Source organism: Tinamus guttatus, unplaced genomic scaffold, assembly GCF_059628265.1.
Source record: "Tinamus guttatus ecotype Peru unplaced genomic scaffold, ASM5962826v1 Tinamus_guttatus_pri_ptg000075l, whole genome shotgun sequence".
Lineage (NCBI taxonomy): Eukaryota > Metazoa > Chordata > Aves > Tinamiformes > Tinamidae > Tinamus > Tinamus guttatus.
In genome coordinates this window covers 380,985-402,856 of record NW_028288609.1, presented here as the reverse complement: position 1 = coordinate 402,856, position 21,872 = coordinate 380,985, and the positions used below count along the sequence as shown (strand labels likewise).

Here is a 21,872-nt window from a genome sequence, read left to right as displayed (position 1 = left end):
GCTGCAGTTTTACTTTTTATACTTTAGTACTTCAGAATTCCAATTAGTATTTTTAAAGCCAATAGATCATTTATGGCCTTTTCAGTTCTGTATATTTATCAAGTTTTTTTTTTATTGGACTTAAGTTCAAGGGTAGTGGCAGTTTTGCTGACCCAGTTTGTTTTTCAACAAGCATTTTCTTCCTCTGAGTTTTCCATTCCATTTGATTTTAATGGAATAAGTGCAAGTATGGCATGAGTTTTCTGCCAAGCAGAGAGCGTGTCAGGTCATAAATTCCCCATGTTTTTCCTGAAGTATCATATTATAGCAGCAGCATTACGCAGACATAAAAATCCTGATTTCAAAGGTTTTTACTGAGGCTTGGCATCATTGTCATTCCATTATATTTGCCCATTATGCATCTAAGAGAGCATTAAAACAAGATTAAAACATCGTGTCCAGCCGGGCACTACTGGGAGTTATGTACCGAGACGCTGTTTTGATTGAACAGTGAGGAAGAACTTATTTTTCCTTCACCTGATTCCTATGAGTTCAAATCCAGCAGCCGTTTGTGCGGATAACGATGGATGTGGAAGCTCAAGGTGGAGCAGATCAGCCAAGCCCAGCCCCAGCGAGGTGTTTTGGCCACGGCTGTAAGGAAGGTTTCAAGCTCCCTTTTTTGTTTGATTGCTGATTTTCTTTTCTAAACACAAACCTTCTTAGACAGCTTGGGGGGAAAAAAAGGAAAAATGCAAATGTTTTTGTCTTTTAAAGCATTTATCAGTCTTAACAAGAACATATGGAAATCCAGCTTGGAAACCCTGGCATGGAATGAAAGGGCAGGAAGAGAAATGTGCAGTACTGATACGAGGAGACCTATGCTTCAGGCTAACGTGTGTTTTAAAAATCAACCAAAGAGAAGTCTTTAATTTCACCTTAAATTAGTTAGTTAAAAAAGGTCAGTAATCCAGATAGGAATGTCCCTTGTCCCTAGCTTGAGGACATAATGACAACGATGGGCAGGAAAATTTAATTGCAACAGCTCAGCTAGGTCAAGATGTTGGACATTCCCCATGAAACAGAATTGCAAAGATCTCATGTAGAACTTAGCTGGTCTCAGATCTCTGGCCCTGTCTGAGATCCCAGGCAGCAGTTGGCTTCATCCTTATTCCTGGTGGTTTTGACAGGTAAGGATGCAGGACTGAAAAAGTATGGGCTCTATTGCAGGGGTTTGCCAGAAACTTGGCCAGGCAACCCGTGTTCCTCTGTTGGTCTCAGTGACATGAAAACCCGTCTCATCCCAGCAGGCTGATCCTGTGTCAAGCTGGGGTTTATTTTTGCTTAGGGGAATGCAACCAGTATTGCAGTTCTGGGCAGAGAAGGGACACAGAAAAAAAAGAGGATACCCTCTGTAAAATGAGAAAGATTTCTTTCAGCAGCTGGTCGCTAATAGTGTTGAATGTATTTATTCCTTAGATGAAAACATGACTTTTATGCATCCCACTCATACCTGCATGTAGATGCTCTACGATGCCTTAGATGTCTTAATGCATCTGTCTCAGAGGAGGAAAGTCAAGTGCAGCAGTGGGCTCTGATGGTGACTTTGGCACCACAGGCACCTTCATGTAGGTGAAAAAAATCCCACCTTTTAGTGCTGACCCTCTTCCCCGCAGCCTGACGTCTCCTGTGTCCGTCTGTCCTGCCAAAGCGAACAGGCCTCCCGCTGCTTTGTGCCGATGTAAACGGCCACCCAGCGTGCAAGGAAGTCAAAACCGGGGCTTGTGTCTCAAAACAGAGCGTTAGAGATGCTGGTGCTGTTGCCTGGGAAACAGCAGGACAACAGGGAGACGGATAGCGGAACAGCAACAGGCGGAGCGGAGCCGTGCGCGGACACGTGGTGGTGACAGCAGCTGGTGGCTGCGGAGCGGCGACCGCCGCTGTGGGCCGGGAAGCTCCCCGAACCCCCCGGCCCAAACATCACATATATCACTTAAAAAAGGAAAGGAGAGAGAAGCACGATGCTCCTCAGCAGAGCGGAGCGTCGGCAGGGAGCGGAGTGGGTGTCCAGCTTGCTTGCAGCTCCCAGGCCTGCGAGATGGGAGCAGCTGAGCAGTCATCTCCTGCGAGCCTCGCTGCAAAGGTCTGCAGGGATAAATGGCCCTGTCCTCTTGGGGATAAACCTGTCTTGAAACCCTCCGTAGCCGTAAGAAGGACACGGGGCTGAGCTTGTCATGCTCCGCTGCGGATAAACGTGCCCTTTTCGCCTCGTTGTTCTGCCTGTGCTGCTGGGTAATCGGGTGGTTCTTCAACAGCTGCGAGTCGCTGTGACAGCTAATACCCAGGAGGATCTGTCCAGTGTAATTTAGTGTATGTTGAAGCAAGCCTCGCCAACCGCCGGTATTTTGGCAATAAAAGTTGGATTCGAGCGAGTGCGGGTGCTACTTGTGATTCGCTTAATCCTGGGTTACTTGGCTGCAATTCTGTTGCTGGTAGAATAATAATTTGTGACGTGCTCTCTTAATGTTCTGTCCCAGTGGCAAAGTGGATCTGTGGGGGTTTAGATCCAAGTCATCTTTTCTCTTCTTTTAGGGGCTTAGTAAAAAAGTCGGGGTATCTTCCTCCATCCTGCAAGGGCTCTGGATCTCCTACAGCACCGAAGGGCTCTCGATGGCTTTGGCGTCACTGAGGAATCTCTACACCCCAAACATAAAGGTACCGCTGGCAGAGGAGAGATGGCTCAGAGCTCAAATGAGCAGCTTCCCAGCTAGGGGATATCCCAAGGGCAGGATAATGTCTGTACCTGGAGGTCACGATGCAGGGAGCCAGCCAGGAACGCTGGTGGGGTGACCAACAGCAGCTCCGCAAGAGGATCCCGTGGGAAGGGCACCAAATACAGTCGCTCTCTCCAACCGCGGGGTTTAATTTCCCATCCTCACGTGAGACCCTTGATGTCCCCAGCTGTTGCAATGTGCCGTAGTGCCTCTGATGGGATTTGGAGCATATTGCACTGTTCAAAGCACTTACCAACCATTCAGGTGAAAGATTAAGCTGTTCGCTCTCCCTAAAATAGGGCCATATATTTGGCAGGCCATTTTACTGGGCATTTTATGTCCTTTGATATTTATTTTGGAATGTCCCACGAGTTCTGCTTGAATTTCGTCGGTTGTGCTGACAAGTAGCTAATGTCTCCAATAAAACTTCACTAACAGGAGCTTTTCTCCCCTCCGCAGGTCAGTCGGCTGCTGATTTTAGGAGGTGCAAATGTAAATTATCGGACCGAAGTTCTGAACAACGCCCCGATTTTGTGCGTCCAGTCTCACCTGGGCTACACGGAGATGGTGGCCCTGCTCCTGGAGTTTGGGGCCAACGTAGACGCCGCTTCCGAAAGCGGCCTGACCCCGCTCGGCTACGCGGCCGCCGCCGGCTTCCTGAGCATCGTTGTGCTGCTGTGCAAGAAGAGGGCCAAGGTACCGTGCCAGGTCCCTGTCCCCGGCCTCGCCGCCCCGTGCGTGGCAGGAGGACGGGCAGGAGCTGCCGAGTCCCTGCTGCTCTGCAGGGGATGGTCTCGGAAGGAACGCAGCTCTCCGTGGGCAGCCAACGTCAGGGAGGCTGGAACAGCAAAGTTTGGGCTTTGGAGAACAAAGTGCAGCTGCAGGAGTGTAAAAATGGCAGAAAAAAATGCCTGCAGTGTGCTGTGTCCTACCTGCCTGCAGGAGCCTCTTCCATAGCGGGGGAGGAAAGTCTCATCCTCGGCTCTTCCCCTCTCCCGGCGTTGGGCTCCTGCCCTCCAGGAGAGCCTTTGCCAGCGCTGTGCATGGCATGGGTGAACAGGCGGCCTGGGTGAACAGGCAGCCTGGGTGAACAGGCGGCCCAGGCCAACAGGCAGCCCGGGCGAGCGCGATTTGGGGTTTGCAGGGATATTTGGATATCCCCGACTCCATTGCACCAGTGCACTCAGATTATTTAACCGGTACCAAGGGGTCTGTAGGAAATAGTTCTGGGAAATCCCTGGCCTGGCCATAGTCTTCTGTCTTCTGGGGTACTGAGGTATCTCCCAGGAGGTGGTTTTGGTGTATCTACTTGCTATTACATTACTAAAGAACGTCCTTCGTAGGCAGCGCTTTGGAAACGTTGACACCAAAGGCAAATGACTGCGGAAAGGCTGGAATTCCTATTCCAGAATCCAGGTCTCATATAGGAGCTGCACTGCAGGCCAGCGGAAGGACGACTAGAGAAGTCCTTGAACCTTGCAAGGTTCCAACGGCAGCGTTGCCTCGGCAGGACAGCACGTCCTTTAAATACCACATTCAGCAACATTTTTCCCAAAACTTCCAGTGGACTCATCCAAGAAAAATCCCCTTTGTTTAGCTTTGAGGTGGATGTTTTGTGTTTTTAATTGTATGTAATGAGTCAAGCTAAAACTTTCTGTTGCAGAGAGGAATCGCGTGGTTTTTGAAGCAGGACCTCCTGGAAACAATTTGTGGTTTCTCTCTATATGTTTAGTTTCACTTCAAAAAGCAAATGAAGGGGTTATACAGATTTAGTGTGAACATGGGGGTGACTGAGGGACCCATTTAGCTCTTGTTGTGTTGCCTGGAATAAAGTGAGGAGAGTGTAAGGGAAAAAAAAGATTCAGCAGTGAAACCCTGGCCCAAAAAGCCTCTGAGTGTCGTTCCTGCCGGATGAAATCCTTCCTCAGGACTTCCCCTTGGTGCTACGAGCCGAGGTGCTTTTGTCCCTCCTGGAACATTGTGAAATGGTATCTTCAAAAACACACTGCTTTGCCTTTTGTGGACTCGGACGAGGGAGGCAACATCCGCGTGGCTAATTTCAACCCCTGAGAATATAGGGTTGGTGCATGTCGGGACACAGGGCAAAATGCTTTTCTTTCAGCTTGTGAGTCTGGAAAAAAAAAAAAACTTGCAGCTGAAAAAAAAGTGGAAACTTACCCAAAACAAACACTTGTGGCCAAGAGGATGCCTCAGTGCGGGGCAGAATTTCTTTGCAATGGTGGTTTTTTGGTCGCAGAAGAGATAGTTTACTAGAAAAATGCACGTTTTGCATATGTGGCATTATTTGAAACCCGGACTGGAAACTCTTAGGGAACGAAGCCGCTTTGCCTGGGCTTTTCCCTAATAGCTCTTTGCCATTCTCCCTTTCCAAGGTGGATCACTTGGACAAGAACGGTCAGTGCGCCCTGGTCCACGCCGCTCTGCGGGGCCACCTGGAAGTGGTGAAGTTCCTCATCCAGTGCGACTGGAGCATGGCTGGGCAGCAGCAGGGAGTGTTCAAGAAGAGCCACGCCATCCAGCAAGCCCTCATCGCCGCGGCCAGCATGGGCTACACGGAGGTAGGGATGCCCCAGGCCTCCTTGGAGCGCGCTTCCCGGGCAGAATACGGAGCCAAGAGGGTGTGGGGGGCGGAACTGGTGCCGCTGCCTCCAGTCCTCCCCTTCCCATGGCAGGGACGGGGGTTTGCACATCCCTTGGCAAAGCCAGCATCTGGGCAGGCTTCCCAGATTGGAAGTGCAGCAAGTCTTGGTGCTGTTGGAAGAAACCTTCAAACAAGGGAGGGGAACAGCACGTTGCTGCTCCGGCGCTGCCAGGCGGGCACAGAGCTCCCAAGGTCGGGACCAAACGTTTGGGAAGAGCTGAAGGAAGAATTCCCTCCTCCCGTCCCGCACGGGAATGCGCCAGTGCGGAAAACGCTGCGTGTTTTCCTGCTGGGAGGGAATCGTGTGGGGCGCTGCCTTTACGGAATCGTGCTCCGCTCGTTTGCTGGAGCTGGGTTTTGCTTTCGCCAAGTCTCGCCCGGGAAAGCGGAGGTAATGAGATCAGATCGGAGGAGATAATTAAAGCAAGCTGGGCAATTCCTATTAGCGAAGTGACTGAGAGCTGGGCTGATCAGGAGCAGATGTGACTTCAAAAGCGCAAGATCTCTGCTCCGAGGGTGGTTTGAAACAGAGCACACAGCTTGTCAAGTGGGGGCTTCCCCCCAAATCGCTCTAGTCACCTTTATAGCTTTTAAAAAACAGTCTATGAATTATTTATGTTATGCCAGGTCTGTTCATAGAAAATACTCTAAGTCCCTGCTTTGAGATGCTTGCAGTACTAGGAGACATAAGCTGGTTATTAATTTGCTAGTTTTCTCCCACTTTGGCAAAAAAAAAACCCAAGTATTTGGCATGTTTTTAAAATGATCTTCATCACTGGTAGGGCCTCAGCTGGTCCTGGCTCGTGTTCCTCCAGGTAGCCTGTGCCCACAGCTGCATGCGGGCGCCGTTTCCTCCAAATCCTCCAAAAATGCTAATTGTCACTGAGGGCACCGCAGGTAATTACTTCTCCCAGAACAAGAGAAATGGTTTGGGTCCTTCCATCGCTAAAGGAAAATCTCAATTTTTCTTCATAGCCTCTTGCTTTCTCACGTCGCATGATCCAGACACTGACATTTTCTGCCAGCTTTCAGTCAATTAAATCCTTTAATTTACCCTTTGAAGAAGTTAATTTGTCTCTCTGGGGTTTCAAGCATCCGCAGCCGGAAGGAAATCGTAGCGGAATTCTTTGTAACAATCTGCTGGAAAAAAAAAACTGCTAAAAAATCTGCTAGAAAGGCACTAAAAGTTTCTAGAAGTAACTTCATCTTGGCTAGAGCCTGAGGGTAAGGAACTCCGTAGCATATATGGATATGCTATGGATCTGGATATTGAGGATACGGCTCCATAGCGTATTCAGAGCCGCCTGCGTTAGGCTGTCAGCAGTTTGTGTGGAACGTGTGGCATGTGTCCTGTGAGCTCGACACGTCGTTTTGTTTCAGATTGTCTCCTACTTGCTGGATCTTCCCGAAAAGGATGAGGAGGAGGTGGAGCGAGCACAGATCAACAGCTTCGACAGCCTCTGGGGAGAGACAGGTGACGCCGCGGACGCGGTGGCCGCGTTCTCGCGTGTTGGCGTTTGGGGGTTCTCTGGTGACCAACAACCAGGCAGCTCGTTTCCCCCAACATCTCGTGGAAGGGTAGATGGGCACAGCACTGTGGTCTTCCTTCTCTTTGGAGCTTTGGCATATTCATCCAAAGCTGCCAATCGTTCCCTTCTCCCCTCCCTGTAATGTGCATACCACGACCACTACGTTATGCTTTGATTTTATGAAAAACCTTATGGTATTTAGCACCTGGCAATCAAGCAGGTGTCCTTTCGTGGAGTACTTATTGTTTTCAGGGGTACCATCCCAGAACCCCTGGATTTCTAATTTCTACCAGAACAAAAACAGCCGCTCACCCTACCCGCTCCGTGCAAGATTTGCACTGTCCCCTCCATTGCTCCCGATATTCGGATCTGGAGCTGTTAACATTTAATGTTCACTAGTGACCTCATCGATATTTTCGCCTGGCCTTTGTGCTCAGTTGCTGATCTATTTGCATCACCAGTAATGTTCCTGTGGAGTTAATCCACCCAGACAGAGCTCCTGCGTGAGCAAGAGTGCTGATTTCCATCCTGTCACCTGTAGCTTTGTGCCTGGTCAGGATGTTTCATCTTAGATAATTTTTGATCTGATAAGAGATAATTTTTGAGCTGATTCATCCACTGTACATTGGAAAGCGTAGCCTTATAATAACCTTGCAGTGAACGGAGTCTACAGAAAGCCTCACCTCTGAGCAACCTGAATTTTGAGTCCAAAGCTGAGGAAATGGACGGTCACCGCGTGGTGCTGGCAGGAGCAGGGCTGGCCTGGGACAGTTGCAGGGCACCATGAAAGGAAGCAGCAGGGACATCGCGGTGGAGCGAGGGCACAGGGTCATTACGAGTGGAAATAAGGCCAAGATTTCCAAATAAGCAATTCAAAAGTGCCCATAGGGTGTCATGGAGAAAAAAAAAAAAAAAAGGGAAGAAAAGGATATAGAATTATCCGAATGAAATGAGTGTTGCTAATTTTATACCTGCTCTCAGCAGGACAGCAGCATTTTTACAGATGACAGCTCAGTTCAAAGTGGCAACTGGGCCAGAGACAGCTCATCCAAAATGCTTTCTGCTATCTGGGTCTTGTGGGCTGTCTTGTTAATAGAAACATACTGCAGAATAGGGCAGTAATCCGGGTATGTTGAGGATCCATTGAAAACGAAGTCATGTCTCTGCAGTGTAACCCCATGAACACCATGAGATCCCGCAGCTCTTCCCTTGAGCTAGGGAAGTCCTGGTTTGTCTGGATGTGCCTTGCAGAGCTTGCTGTAAAGTCCTGCACGTTTTTCTGAGCTCTTCCTTGGAGCTCAGTCTTTGGAGGTCCCAGGGCTCCTCGTGCTCCTCTTCCTGCTCAGCCCTGCACCAGGGCTTCTGCCGGGCACATTCCAGCTCTTCTGTCTCCCCCTTCCTCTTGTCCCGTGATCTGCCTCTCCATGGATCCCACATAACCCTCCAGGGCTGACTGCTGCCTTCAAGACTCTTCCAACTTGAGTCTTCTTTCCCATTTTGTAGTCCTCTTTCCCCTAAACCTAGCTGAAAGCTGCACTTAGGCTAAATACCAGGAGTTTGCAGAACTGTGGGGAGTTCTCAAGTAAATGTGGACAGCTGGGAGAGCGGATTTGTGATTTGTTAACAGCACACAAACCAAAGAGACATCTCAAGGGGATACTCACTAATGCCATTAAAATCAATGGTCGCAGAAATGAGCCAGGCATCAAATTCAGATTTTTTTTCCTCCTGCCGCAACTGAGACAAATTTCCAGGAATCACAAGACTCCCTTTTGTTTTTGTTTTATTTTTATTTTCTTAAAAGTAAATGGCAATTGAAGAGAAATGTTGGTTTTGCCTAAAAATAGCCATCTGCTTCAAAAATCCAAGTGACATCTCTTCTGATACTTGTTGCTCACGTGTCCACCCTTGTGTGGAGCAGGCCTGCCTGGCTCCACAGTATCAGTCTGTTATCCAAACTGCGGTGCCAAGTTGCATCATAACTTTGGGAATTGCTGACAGCACAGCACAGCCAACTCCAGATGGAATATTTACCCTCGGGACAAGGCTGATATCAAAAATGCAACACAGAAGGATCTGAGTCACTTGTAATAATCCCATCAAAGCTGGAGGTGCAAATGCAGCAACGAGAGCTGCATTGGAAAGCGTTTGTCCTGCTGCCAGGATATGAGATGCATACGTGCAGCATATGGCCTGGCAGCGCACTGCGGATTAGTGATTCCTGCTCTGAATAGAGTTGTTCTTTCTCCACGAAAATGGATATGTTTAGCACACAGGTAGTGTGGAGCGGTCCCTAGCGAACCGTGCTGGATGGTGGCATTTGTGCCCACGCTGTTATTACGTGGACCCGTGGCACCAGGTCCTCGCAGAAGAGCACCAAGTTGAGCTTTCTGGCCCAGGGGGACCTCCTGGGGACCTCTCCTTGCTGCACGTTACAGACCCAGGTTGTTCGCGCTGTGTCATTCAGCAGAACTTCAGAGCTTGGTGTTGAATTAAATCCTTCGTGTTGCTCTCGTTTCCTCTCATCACCTTTTTTTTTGGCTTTTCCAGTCTCCTTTCAACATGCAGGCAGCATAGGGGGAACATTAACTTGTCTTGTGGTTTTTGTGGTGACTGATGACTGCTGCAGATGTACTGAAAACTGCTCTGCAACATCAGAAACGGGCTGATAAGTGCACCTAAGGAGCACTAAAATGTTTAAATAAGCAGATAATTGTATAAAACTTTTCCTGAAGTGGTTTGAGCTTTTGGGCTTGGACGGATGGACGCTGCCTGACACCACAGGATGCTGCTCTGGGCTGGAGATGACCACTGGAGATGGAACACATTGACAAAAGTCATTTTGAGCAGAAGGCTGGAGATGCAGGGCTCTGGTCCTCAGATGCAGAGCAGCAGCAGAGTATCTAGCAAACTGGAGGCCAAGGTTCTTGTGCTACAATCCCAGGCTAGTCTGAGTTGGAAAGGACCTCAGGAGATGCCCAGTCCAACCTTTTCCTTGGAGCACAACCAACCCTGAGAGGCAAAGGACGCATCAATCCAGAGCGGTGAAGGGATGAATCAAATCATCCTGTTCCAACAAAGCCTCTTCCAAAGCACATTTCATGGTGAGCGCTAAACGCTGGTGATTTACAGTATTCTCCTTGCTGCAAACTTGAGCCGTTTTGACGTGAAATCCCTCAAATTAACCTGCAACGTTTCAAGTGCAGGCAGGTTCAGAAATAGAAGCAGAGCTCTGCATACCAGTCCCTCTGCTCTGAACATTAGACACAGGCCTCTCTATATTTGTAGCGTACGTTTAAAACCCACATGGATCTGATTATAGATTCTGCAGTATGTTCGGCTCGTGGCAGCAGGATGATTTTCCTTTTAACTCTTGGTAGCTCTCAACTCTGCAAGAAGCAAAACTCCGCCAGAATGCGGAGCAGAAGAGAGAATTAATTAAATCCCCCACCATTAAGAGTGTTGCAGTTGGAAACCCATCAACACCTCATAATCAGCCCTCCCACAGAGATGTACTTCAAAGAAAAAAAACAAGCTACGTCAGTTAGAAATAGACTCCCACCTTCTGCTCCAACTCCCACCAGAAGCTGCAGAACGCAGAGCCCGAGGAGTTTGCTGCAATGCACAGAAAGTTAGAGAGGGAGGAAGAGAAAAGTCTAAAATTAGTCCCAAAGGCAGGTCCTACACTCGGAGCTATTTTCAGATTGCGTGCGTCTTTCCCAACCCAACCACACTTCCAGAGATTACAGAGCACATTTGGTCAGGGCAGGAGGCGTTACCTTTCCCCGGAGCACTTGCACTATTGGAAATTAAAGATATTTTTCCTTTTGCATGAAGGTGCTTGCTGGTAGGACCTGTGCTGGCCCAGAAACGAAGGCCAGAATTGGTTTAACTCGGAGACCGCACTTGCACGCACAGTTTTTGCCCTCCAGTTTCTTCCACGGTGGGATTGCAAAGATTTACGGACTAAAACGAGGTCTAAAAAAAAATTTCTCCACGTGAATAACGTGACTTTATGCTAGTCCTAGCAGAGAAAAGCCACAAGCCTTCCTGATCTCCAGCATCTGCCAGTAACCCCAGCCCGTGCGCTCTCACGTGCTTCCCGGTTTTGGGAATCTCACATAGCCCGGATCCACAAGGAAGTTGGTCCAATGTAGCTTCCAAGCCGGGGAAGTTCTCATCAAGAAAACCCCAAAAGATCTGTTTTTTGAGTTTTTTTCCCCATGGAAGTGGTGCTTGTGCTCCGGCACGTGCGGTCGTGGAGCTCCTGGGCTTTGCAGGAGGCTCTGGGGCCCAGAGGCACCGGGGGAGGTGGTGAAGGTTCCTCCTGACGGGACTTTAGATGAGCTGGGGACGCTGCCGGCTGCTCGGCCTGGTGACGGCAGCTCCCCTTTGCCTCTGAGTTTGTGTAACTTACTGAAAATCACAAAAACCAACTGTCCTCATTGCCCTGTTTACATAGCGCTATTCCCAGGGAGAACCAATCTTTGGGGAAAAAAGCCAAAATGACTTATAAAAACCTCAACTATGGGAGTCTGTCCCATTTTCTCGGTCCGTTTTGCTTGGGTGTGCTGGGTGTTTAGGTGCCGTCGCTCTGATGACGGCCTACGTGGCGGGGACCTTCGTGCTCCAGAAGTGGCTTTTCCTGCTGACGGTTTCTCCCGCCCTAGCTCTGACGGCGGCGGCGGGCCGCGGGAAGCTGGACGTGTGCCGTCTGCTCCTGGAGCAGGGAGCCGCCGTGGCGCAGCCCAACCGGCGCGGCGTCGTCCCGCTCTTCAGCGCCGTGCGCCAAGGCCACTGGCAGGTGAGCGGCTTCGTGGGGCCCGTCAAACACAAAAAGAGCAGGAAAACGGCACCGGCGTTGGGGCCGCGGGCACGGCCCTTGGGAAGATTTGGAGCATCCTGAGCGCTGCTGGATGCGGATAATTTTTACCAAAGCACCGTGTTGTCGTGCCGTTTCCCAGCGGCGGGTGGGATGCTCTTTAATTTTCTTTCCCCCCTCCCTTTCCTTCCACTCGTTCCTTTCCCCTTCCCCTTAACCCCAAGCAGTAAGTCCAGACAACATCCCTGCTTTTGGTGGGGAGGTTTCCAGACCCGGGAAGCGCGTGGGGAGCCCTTGCAATGCGGCCCCTCGCTTTGTGCCTTGCAGATCGTGGACCTGCTGCTGACGCACGGCGCCGACGTGAACATGGCAGACAAGCAGGGCCGGACGCCGCTGATGATGGCCGCGTCCGAGGGGCACCTGGGCACCGTGGAGTTCCTGCTGGCGCAAGGTGAGCGCGTGCGGCCCCACCGCGCGGCTCCCGGCCACAGGGAGTTTGACAGGGTGAGCCCACACGGGGCAGCTCCTCAGCAGGTTTCCCAGCACCTCATCCAGCTTTTGGAAGGACCAGAGTGGAATTCTTGGAGCATTAATCTTGGCTGTTGGTCTCCTTAGTGCTGGGTGCTCGCGATAGTGTATGGTGTTGAGGTAAGGACATGCCTTGAAGCCTTCCACTTTGACAGCATCAGCACAAGCGGAAACTGCCTGTCCTGGAGCCACAGGCCAGCAGGATCCTTGCTCCGTGCTGTAACTTCCATGGGGATGTGGGCAAGGATTGGTGTGATCAGGAGCTTTTCATGAATTAATTCTTTTCTGAAGGTAAGTTTTTGCTGAAATGTGAGTCTCCGCCTCTCTCTGTGTGTTCAAGCTGCAGCGTGGCTGCTTTAGCAGCTTGAATCTCTGTAAAAGGCTTAAATTATGTGATTTTTGCCAGACTTGAGAACTGTGCATGTTGCTCAAGTCTGAGTCATGGAGGAGGAAAATAGCAGCTAATCTGACCCTGGCTGTGGGGTAACCAGCAAATGTGCATGATGTGTTCCTGCTTTTTGGGGCATGGAGAGCCCAAGAGGTCAAAAATATCAAAATCAGCTTTCATAAGAGAAACTTTAAAAGGCTCATTCTTCTAAATAAGCTTAATAAGTTCCACTCTAAATATGCTATAAAGTTAGCTCACGCCTGGGCAGAGTACAGTGATATATGGTGTATTTTAATTAAAATGGCTTTGACAATCCTGTTCAACGTTTCATTAAAATCGAAGTGTGAATCATAAGCCATAAGCATTAATTACCGTGTTGCAAAGCAAATCTTCTTTGACTGCACTTGATTAACACAGCGTTTGTAAACACTTTTTATTAACTGAGTTGCAGTCATCAATCAATTAGAAACCCAAATTTCTAGAGTTACTTCCCGCTATCACCAGTACCCAGCAGTAATTTACGTGTGCCCAGTGAATTAAACTTCTTTGCTTGCAAAGAAGTTAAATTTGAGATTCTGATGAGTCTGCGTTACACAAAGGAAAATAATTCTTGGTGATCATGCAGTTTTGAGAGACCTTGGTTCTGAATCTTGTTTTTCTGCAGAAACAATCCACCCCCCTGCAGTTTTTGTTTTCAGATCATGGCCACTTTCTGTTTCTGTCTGACGCTCCAGCAGCATCAAAGGAGTTTCCTTTTTCCTAGCTGGTTCCTGCTGGTGTCAATGAGAGAATCCTGCCTTTAATGGGGTAGTCTGGGGGGTTCTGCCCTCTTCAGAAGTTCTGTGGCCTCAGCCAGGTGAAACCTTCCCCCCTGCAGCGGGGACCTGTCCCATGACATCGGCTCGAGCCACGCTGCCCTCCCAACCTGTCACTTTGTGACTGCCTCGATGCTGGGCAGGTCATTGCTACCTGCAGGGACAGGGACAGGGACAAGCACCAAGCGGAGCCCGGCCCTGCTCTGCAGCAACCCTTGGAACGATGGTTTGGAAGCGGTTGGCACCATCCGGGCACCTAGATCTTCCTCTTGCCTTGCTTCTTGGATACCCTGGAGTTCTCCCATGCCAGTCTCGAGGCCAGCACGTCCCTCCCATTGGATAGGGAAGAGTGGGAGGTTGAGGAACGCTGTGTAGGAACCCTTCTTTGATGGGAGCTTTTCCTAGAAAAGCTCCGGAAGAGTCAGGGAGAGAAAACAAGAGACAACTTGGATTCCGAGCAAGCAGCCAGCACAAATGAGAAAGGAATGGGTCTTCCCTTGCTTGACGGAGCAAGGTCTTGGGTAGTGGAGTAGCACCTGGTGGCTTTTGCAGAGCTTCGGAAGGGCTCCGGGGCCATGGCCTTCGTCCCTGACTTACGCCGGCTGCAATGGGGTTTGATAAGAATCAGTTAAAAAGAAGGTTGATTTCAGATGAAGGATGTCAAATCCGCCCTGCTGCTCGGATGATGTTTGCCAGAAAAGCCTACAGCTCCTAAGTGCGAAGAGTTTGCAGCAGGGTGTGAATAAGCTCCTTGGCCGCAGTTTCCAGCAGTGAATGTGAAGCTGCCGTGGAGGGTGGGACCCATGGTGGGAGAATTGTTAACAGAGTGATTAATCATTCCACGCAGAGCGAGCTCTCTAAAAATAAGTTGCCGTCCATGTCCAAGCTGTTGGCTTGCTGTGCCCGGCCCTCGGTGCGGTGCAACGGGAGCTCTGAAGGGAACCTGCTTGTTCTTCCAGGTGCCTCCATTTCCCTGATGGACAAGGAGGGGCTGACGGCCCTCAGCTGGGCCTGCCTCAAGGGCCACCTCGCGGTGGTGAGGTCCTTGGTGGAGAACGGAGCGGCCACGGACCACGCCGACAAGAACGGCCGGACCCCGCTGGACCTGGCGGCGTTCTACGGCGACGCAGAGGTGGTGAGTGGCCTGGGGGACCATCCTGAAGGCATCTGCCAGATCCCTAAGACCTGTTGCAACCCCAGGGAGAGAATGCCCTAGACCTTCATGAGCGCACGTGCTTTCACAGAGGGCAACAGCAGAGAGCAGCGTAACCTGCAGCCCTGTCGTGATGGTCTCAGCCCAACCAGGGCGTCTGCAGAAGCTCGTGCTAGCAGAGCTGACCCGTGTTGTTCTCCTCGCAGGTGCAGTTCCTGGTGGACCACGGGGCCATGATCGAGCACGTCGACTACAGCGGGATGCGCCCCCTCGACCGCGCCGTGGGGTGCCGCAACACCTCCGTCGTCGTCACCCTGCTGAAGAAAGGAGCAAAGATAGGTAGGGAGCAGGGGAGGCTGCTCCGGCGCCCCGGACGAGGCAGGAGTCGCGAGCGGCGGCGCCGGCCTCCACGAGAGGCCCCGTCCCCGAGCACAGCCCCGCTGCCGTGCTCCGTTTCCGAAACGGGGACACACGAAGATAGACCCGGAGCTGTAGCCGTAGCGGTTGTTGGCTCTCGCGTTCCTTAGCAAAGCTAAGCAATAAACGCCCGTCTCCTCGGCAAGGTCTTTCCTGTGGTAACGCTTTTCCGATCTCCGCTAGCGTGGAGCCGCCAAGCGCGCTCTGGCCGTGCATCGCTGGGAGCTGCCGCCTCCGCTCGCTCTGCGCTTGCAGCCCTCGGCGTCGCCGCGCCGCCGCCGCCCGCGTTGCGTCTTCCCGTGACAGGGGATGTTGCTGGTGCATTGGCTTCTTCGCTGCCTGCCTCTCACAGCTGCTTTGTTTTTTGTTTTTTGTTTTTTTTCCTTTCCTTTTTTTTTTCACCTTCATCCATTTTTCCCCCCTCTCTCCTACAACTTTTTGTTTTCTCCTTTCTTTGAAGGTTGTCAGACGTTACCGAGTCGCCCACGAGGTATATCTCATTGCTGTCAGCATCAGCCTCGATCTGATAGCTTTGTCAGCCTTGCTTTCTCCTGTTTGATTTAGCCTGCATGCGTCCCCAACACCTCTAATCTTTTAATTTTCCTCACCTTCAAATAATTTATTTTTTTTAACAACTGTTGCAGAGAATAACTTGAACGCCAAAACTAACTGCTTCCCCACCCTAAAACGGACCCGATCCGCTCCTAGAGCATCGCTGACTTGTTCTGTGTCCCCACTAATGAGTCCTCATCCCACATTTGCACCAGGGGCGAGGGCTGGCTCTGCGCAGGGGATCCCCACGGCCACCGCGCTCCCCTATGCCAAGCCTGGCGCCAGCTGGAGGGACACGTTGGCCACGAGCCATCACCTCTGCTTTGGTGACGTTCGCCAGCGCGCGCCCCGTTCCCTCCTCCGATGTTTCATGCCGGTGAAGTTGGAAACCCCAAGTCAGTTAAAGGCGCAAGGGTCGGCCGAGCCGTAGCTCCCCTGGGGCATTTACAGAGATTTTAATGCAGAAATGCTGAATTACGTGAAACGTAACCACTTTGGTTTTCCTGAAACACGTTTTATCTCCTGGCCGCACTGCCGGTTCTCCAACCTGGAGTGCCCTCTCGTGGAAGCGACTCTGGTCCTTCCTGAGGCGTGCTGGTTGTCAATAACAATAGCATTAAGGATAACATTAAAGATAGTGTTAGAGATAGTATAAAATGCCAAGAACAGGCGTTTTGCAGTGCAGTGTCAATTTAAGTGCAAGAGGAACTGTCAGCTCCGTAATTTGGAGCGCTCTGCTCTTTGACCATGCCAAGTTGTTCTCTCCAGCAGAAATTCCCACCCCAGGATCTTTTTTCCACCCAGCTTCCTACCACCCTTGCATTGTATGAGTTTTTTACCCATCATGCATCCTGTACACTGCAGGTCCAGCAACATGGGCGATGGCCACCTCCAAACCCGACATCATGATCATCCTGTTGAGCAAGCTGATGGAGGAGGGAGACATGTTTTACAAGGTGAGAGGAGGCTTTGGGGAGAAAGAGAGAAGATGAGACTTGGGCCTGTGTCTATGAGGTCTTGTTCTTCATGTGATACCTCAACACTGCTGCCTTAGTCTTTGGGAGGTAAAAGCTACTGCCTGCAGGGTCTCTTGTGTTGCAAACTGTTTGGTTTGGTTAGCTGGGCTGGGGAGAGGGGGGTTGATTGCCAAAAATTGTAAAAAAATAAGGTGGAAACAAAGCCAAGTCTGTCTGCGTTCTGGATTTGAGCCAAGACTTCATTTCCTTTTTGCAAACACCAGAACCCAAGTGTTTCAGGAGATGCTCCGTGCTGATGTCATTGCCTCGGATCTGGCAGCGATGCCGTTACTGAGCACTCACCACAGCAAAACCAAGCAGCCAAATAGGATATCCCAGCAAAACTAGTGAAAGAAACTCTTGATAATGAAAGCACATCATCAGGACAGGGATGGCTTTATGTTGTGTCCTTAAGGCCCTGAGAGGACATTCCAGCCTTCCAACCAGAGCATCTTTCTTGCTCTATGTTTATTTTAAGCTGATCTTTAGAACCTGGAGATTTGCACACGCACGAAAAATGTGCAAGTACAACAGTGATTCACTGTTAGCCTGCAAGGGCGAGGCAGCAAATATGCAGAGCTGGCATTGTAACTGCAGGGATCTGCCAGGGATATAGGATACAGCTGAGAAACCTGAGTCTGAAAGGTTTTAAAGCTTACTATTAGTAGCTGCAAAATTTATGTCTCGGTCATCACGAGCCGCACGTGTCCTAGATCTGGCTTTGCCCTCTTTCTTTCACCCTCCCTGCCACGGCTGCTCCCCTTCAGGACGCAAATCATCCCATCCCAAAAATAGGTGCCCAAAATAGCGAGGGTGAGTCACCCTTTGAAGGTGACTGTTGCGTCCCAATAACTATAAAAGGAACCCAGTTGACAGGCTTAGGTGCAGACACCTCATTTTTAGACACCTTAAGTCTGTGGGGATGAATCCCAATCCATTTGTCCAACTTTAGAGCACGTGAAGTTTATCCGAGCTGTCACAGAGGCTTCTCTGAGCCCCAGGAATTCCACCCAAAGCCCAACCCTTCGTATCTAAATGCTGCCAAGATGGCACGTTGCTGTGGGAAGGGTGCACGATGTCCTCCAGAAGTGGTGGCCTCCGAAGGGGTTGTGTTTCTGTGTCTCCAAGCTCCAAAGACCACGTAAGCAGAGAACAGATGGGGCTGTATCAAGTTAACGTAAAGCAGTTTCTGCTGTGTTTCCTGCTCTAGCTTGCAAACTCGGTGAAGGGGGAGATCTCATCTTGCAGAAGGCATCTGCATTTCCTGAATGGTTCCCTTGATCAAATGTTCTGGCTTTCCTTTCTAGAACAGAGCTAAATAGTGAAGTCATGTTACCCTAACCACCCAAAACACGCGTGGGGCTGGTGAGTGACTTTGCGGCAGTGCAGTGAGCTCAACAGAGGGGTTTATGTTGACGTTCTTCTCCCTCTATTAGAAAGGTAAAGTGAAGGAGGCTGCCCAGCGCTACCAGTATGCCCTGAAAAAATTCCCCAGGGAAGGGTTTGGAGAAGACCTGAAAACCTTCCGGGAGCTCAAGGTGTCGCTCCTGCTCAACCTGTCCCGATGTCGAAGGAAAATGAACGTAAGTCCCCCTGCTCTTCATGGCTTTAAGAGCAAGGTGCCACCTTCCCGCCCGTCCGTAGGGACGTGTCTCTCCTGTAGCTGTGCTCCGGCCTCTGAGGTCTCTCCTCTCTGTAACCTGGTTGTCCTTCACAGAGCACTGACATTTCATAACTCCAAAGCAGTAAAGTAATGATTTAATATTCATTTCTGACTATTAAAAATTCATTGCTATGTTTATAGCTTTCTGAATTTTTGATTGCTCCCTTTTGATGATGGTGTGAATTGGGGGCGGAGGCATTTTTGTGGTTTCTAGGGCAGTGGTGAGGGAGGAGCCGGGAGATGTGCTCCTGTGAATCCTAATTAATTTGCAACGAAGGAGCATATGCTTAGGGGGCTAGTGCTTCCCCGGGGCAGTGAGTCATGCAGAAACACCCCCACATCCTCCCTCTCCTCCCAGAGCTGTCACTCTGCTCCCATCTAGCAGCATCTAGCGACAAACTTCTGCAGCACTTTTGTTCTTCCACCAGGCAAGTGTCACCTCCCCCTTTCTGGGTGGCAGGGAAAGGATTTGGTGACACCTGCATCTCTTTAAGCGCTGAAGGAGGCAGGTGAAAAGCAGTGGGAACAAAATCATAATGCTGGCGAGCGAGCAATAGAGAGCTTCGAAGGATGGGGACCTTCTCTTTAAACCAACCAACTCACTGCTCAGCCCGTGCTTTAAGGGCAGAATTTTCAGCTAGCTGTTAATGGGCAATGCCAGATATTGTGATAGGAAGTTTCAGGGAGTTGTAATTATTCTGCAAGTTTTGCACCTATAGGTTAGTCCATAAGGTGCCTACCTCACGACCACGTTCCCAGCTTAGTCTGTTAGAAAATACCTCAGTAACTGCTACTGAAGATAGAAACCCAAGTGGATGCCTAAAGGCCATGCTTGGAATGTTCTTACTGTAAGTTTTTGTATACTCAAACCCCAAATTTTACGGAACTGCAGAATAGCAGGTTCTGGCACGTGCCTGAGAATGAGACCAAAAGAACAACAGTCAGGAGCAAACTCTGTGCTGTGGCCTCGTGTGTTTCAGGGGCTTTACCTGGCCTCCACCCAGCTGCCCCCGGGTCTCACTAGGACACAAATGGCCTTCCTTGCTTGTGGGTGGCTGCTGTGGTGTGATCTCATGGTGTTACCACTCAAAATCCCCAAATGAGTCTCCACACCATGGTGTCACCTTCCCCTGTTGCAGTTACTGATGTATCTGTAGCCCCTTCTTTCATGCAGTTTTATTCAATCCCTTCAGAGTGTTTCACAGATTTTTACGGAGTGGGGAGCAGGGGGCATAGGAATGGCTTCCAAGTGCTTTCAACTGTTGAAAAATCCTTCATGAGATCACATTCCTGCCTCTGTGAGACCAGATGTTTCCTCAAGGCTGCAGGATATTAGCCAGGGATTGCATGCATTTGGCGGGGACACAGGCAGTGAGAACGGAGCCAGGCTGAGTAAGGGGTACCCTGGTCTCTGGTGGATGTGGTCCAGCATTGGCATTATGAGAGGACGCACCACTGCAGTTATCCGACTGTAAATGATGCTGAATCCTTGTAAAACATCCCAATACCATCAAGATTTCCCAATTGAATTGCAGGGGAAAAAACGTCAATGTAAGTTTGTTTTCTTCCCAAGTTGTGTATTTTTTATATTTATATCTATTCAATTACTTATCTACCCACCTATTGTAATGACAGGATTTTGGAATGGCGGAGGAATTTGCTACTAAAGCACTGGAGCTGAAACCGAAATCTTATGAAGCTTACTATGCAAGAGCAAGGGCCAAACGCAGCAGCAGGTGAGGAGAGAGAGGGAGAAAAGCTGAGAGGGGCTGTTCTCTTTGAGCCTGGCCACCCCGGTGTAGGCATTCACCATGCAAAACCGTCCCCATGTGAAGAAATGGCAAAGAACGTGCATTAATGTGGTTACAAAAAAACCCGACATTTCCAAAGTAACACCCTCCCTCATTTGGTAATTCCTGGAGCGCAGCTGAAGGCAAATGTTTTGAGAAGTTCCTCCTAGCTGAACTTGGTCCGAGCACCTCACTACATGGGAAATCTTTACGCCCAGATTGGGTATTATCCAAAAAACGCTCTGTAGCTCAACCTCAGCTTGGACCTGAGGCAAAGTGTGATTCATGGAAGCCCTGTGGCCTGTGTTACGCAAGAGAGCAGACTCGTGTTCATCACAGTGGTCTCTTCTGGCCTTAAAAATCTATGAATCTGCCTGTCCTACAGCACTTCTGGCAAGGCAGTAGCTGAGGACTAGTTGTGCAGTGACTGTGCAGGCAAATGCAGCTGCTTTGCTTTCGGCAAGAGCGTGTGCCCAGGGCACTCCAACCTACTGTTAGAGATCTCAGTGCATCTCAGATGGAGCCTGGAGGATTCCCTTGCTGACCTGCCAGAAGACTAAAAAGATGCGAGACTAGATTCTTTTCCAAACCTGCCAGTGCCGTTCCTACGTGAGCAGGAGGGCTTGCTTTGGAGCCGTGCACTCAGGGTCTGGGCACGCTGTCATTGCACTGTCTCAGTGCTAAATTGGAGCCGCAGTGCCTTGCACAGCAGTGCAGAGAACCACCAGGGCCGGTGGCCTGTACAGTCCACCTGAGTGGCCTCGGGGCCAGCACACACCGTCACAGTTTGCCTGTCCCTGCTGCACCTCCTGGTCCAGCAGGGTCTCGGTGTGGGTGGTGAAGCCGGGCCGTGTTCTGCAGAGACGTCCCGCTAGCTGAATCACACTGATTTTACCCGTCCTTTAGTGGTTTGCTCTCCACCGCTTCCAAAATGCTTTTAAAGAAGCGTAAGAACTTGGTTGCTTTCCAATGGCATCAGCTTCCCCCATGCACAAGCGTCCTTGCCTCCCCTCGTCTCTCTGATATAGACCGTCGGCACTTTGGCTTTTCTTACTATTTTCCCTGGTTTGTGCACATTAGCCCCTCTAAGGTTGGCATGGTCAAGGGGCAAAAACTGTTTCTCCGTGGTTTTGAATGGGTGTTGCCAAAGCAGAGGCTGGTGTTGGGAGGTGCTGGAGAGCTTCCCTCTCTGTGGCAGGGCAGTGAACTGGGCTGGGTGCACATCCAGCCCAAGGTGGGGATCGTTCCCCAGCTCGCAATCACGCTAAAACGGATCGTTGTGCTCAAAAGCAGTGACCCTGTAAATGACAACCCCCCTCCCTGCATCCCAGCTCCCTCCTGCTCCTCCCAGACCTCACAGACCCCCTGCCCTGGGGCCTGCGGCTCCCTGCTGGGCTCCTCCTTGGACCAGGTCGGGCGAACGCGGCGCGGGAGACACAGTCCGGCCTCCGGAGCCGGCCCTGCCGCTGGACGACCTGTGCGTCAGGCAGCAGAATTGTCACTGGCTCCATCAAAGCTGGCCCTGTTGGCAGCTATGGGGAGCTCGGCTCTTGGCTACCTCTGCTTTGGTTTCCCCTTCACTCATACAACCCAGGGGAAAAAAAGCAGAGGGTCCTTCTGCTCACTGGGCTGCCCTGGGAACACGTTTCCCTCTTGCCCAGAACGGCCACGGTACAAAATAACCCCACGGGAGGCTGAGCTCGGGCCAGCTGTAGCACTCGCAGCCTTTCCCCTCGGTAAAGCGGACGAGCCCCTGGCCTCCGAGAACAGCTCCGTTCAAATCCCGA

At 50.6% G+C, this 21,872-nt stretch overlaps 1 protein-coding gene across 5 annotated transcripts in view; it reads left to right on the top strand.

Moving 5' to 3' along the window:
• TANC2 (tetratricopeptide repeat, ankyrin repeat and coiled-coil containing 2) overlaps positions 1–21,872 on the top strand; it is a 143,931-nt gene that overhangs the window by 119,941 nt on the left and 2,118 nt on the right. For 3 of the 5 annotated variants that reach the window (XM_088519891.1, XM_088519888.1, XM_088519886.1), the window contains exons 17-28: positions 2,569–2,691; positions 3,210–3,446; positions 5,144–5,329; positions 6,793–6,886; positions 11,612–11,745; positions 12,091–12,214; positions 14,454–14,629; positions 14,854–14,986; positions 15,525–15,554; positions 16,481–16,572; positions 18,069–18,215; positions 19,931–20,031. In XM_088519891.1, the coding sequence (XP_088376017.1) occupies positions 2,569–2,691; positions 3,210–3,446; positions 5,144–5,329; positions 6,793–6,886; positions 11,612–11,745; positions 12,091–12,214; positions 14,454–14,629; positions 14,854–14,986; positions 15,525–15,554; positions 16,481–16,572; positions 18,069–18,215; positions 19,931–20,031 (1,577 nt within the window). The remainder of the gene's footprint in view (positions 1–2,568; positions 2,692–3,209; positions 3,447–5,143; positions 5,330–6,792; positions 6,887–11,611; positions 11,746–12,090; positions 12,215–14,453; positions 14,630–14,853; positions 14,987–15,524; positions 15,555–16,480; positions 16,573–18,068; positions 18,216–19,930; positions 20,032–21,872) is intronic. The other 2 variants (XM_088519890.1, XM_088519889.1) reach the window with 1 other exon arrangement.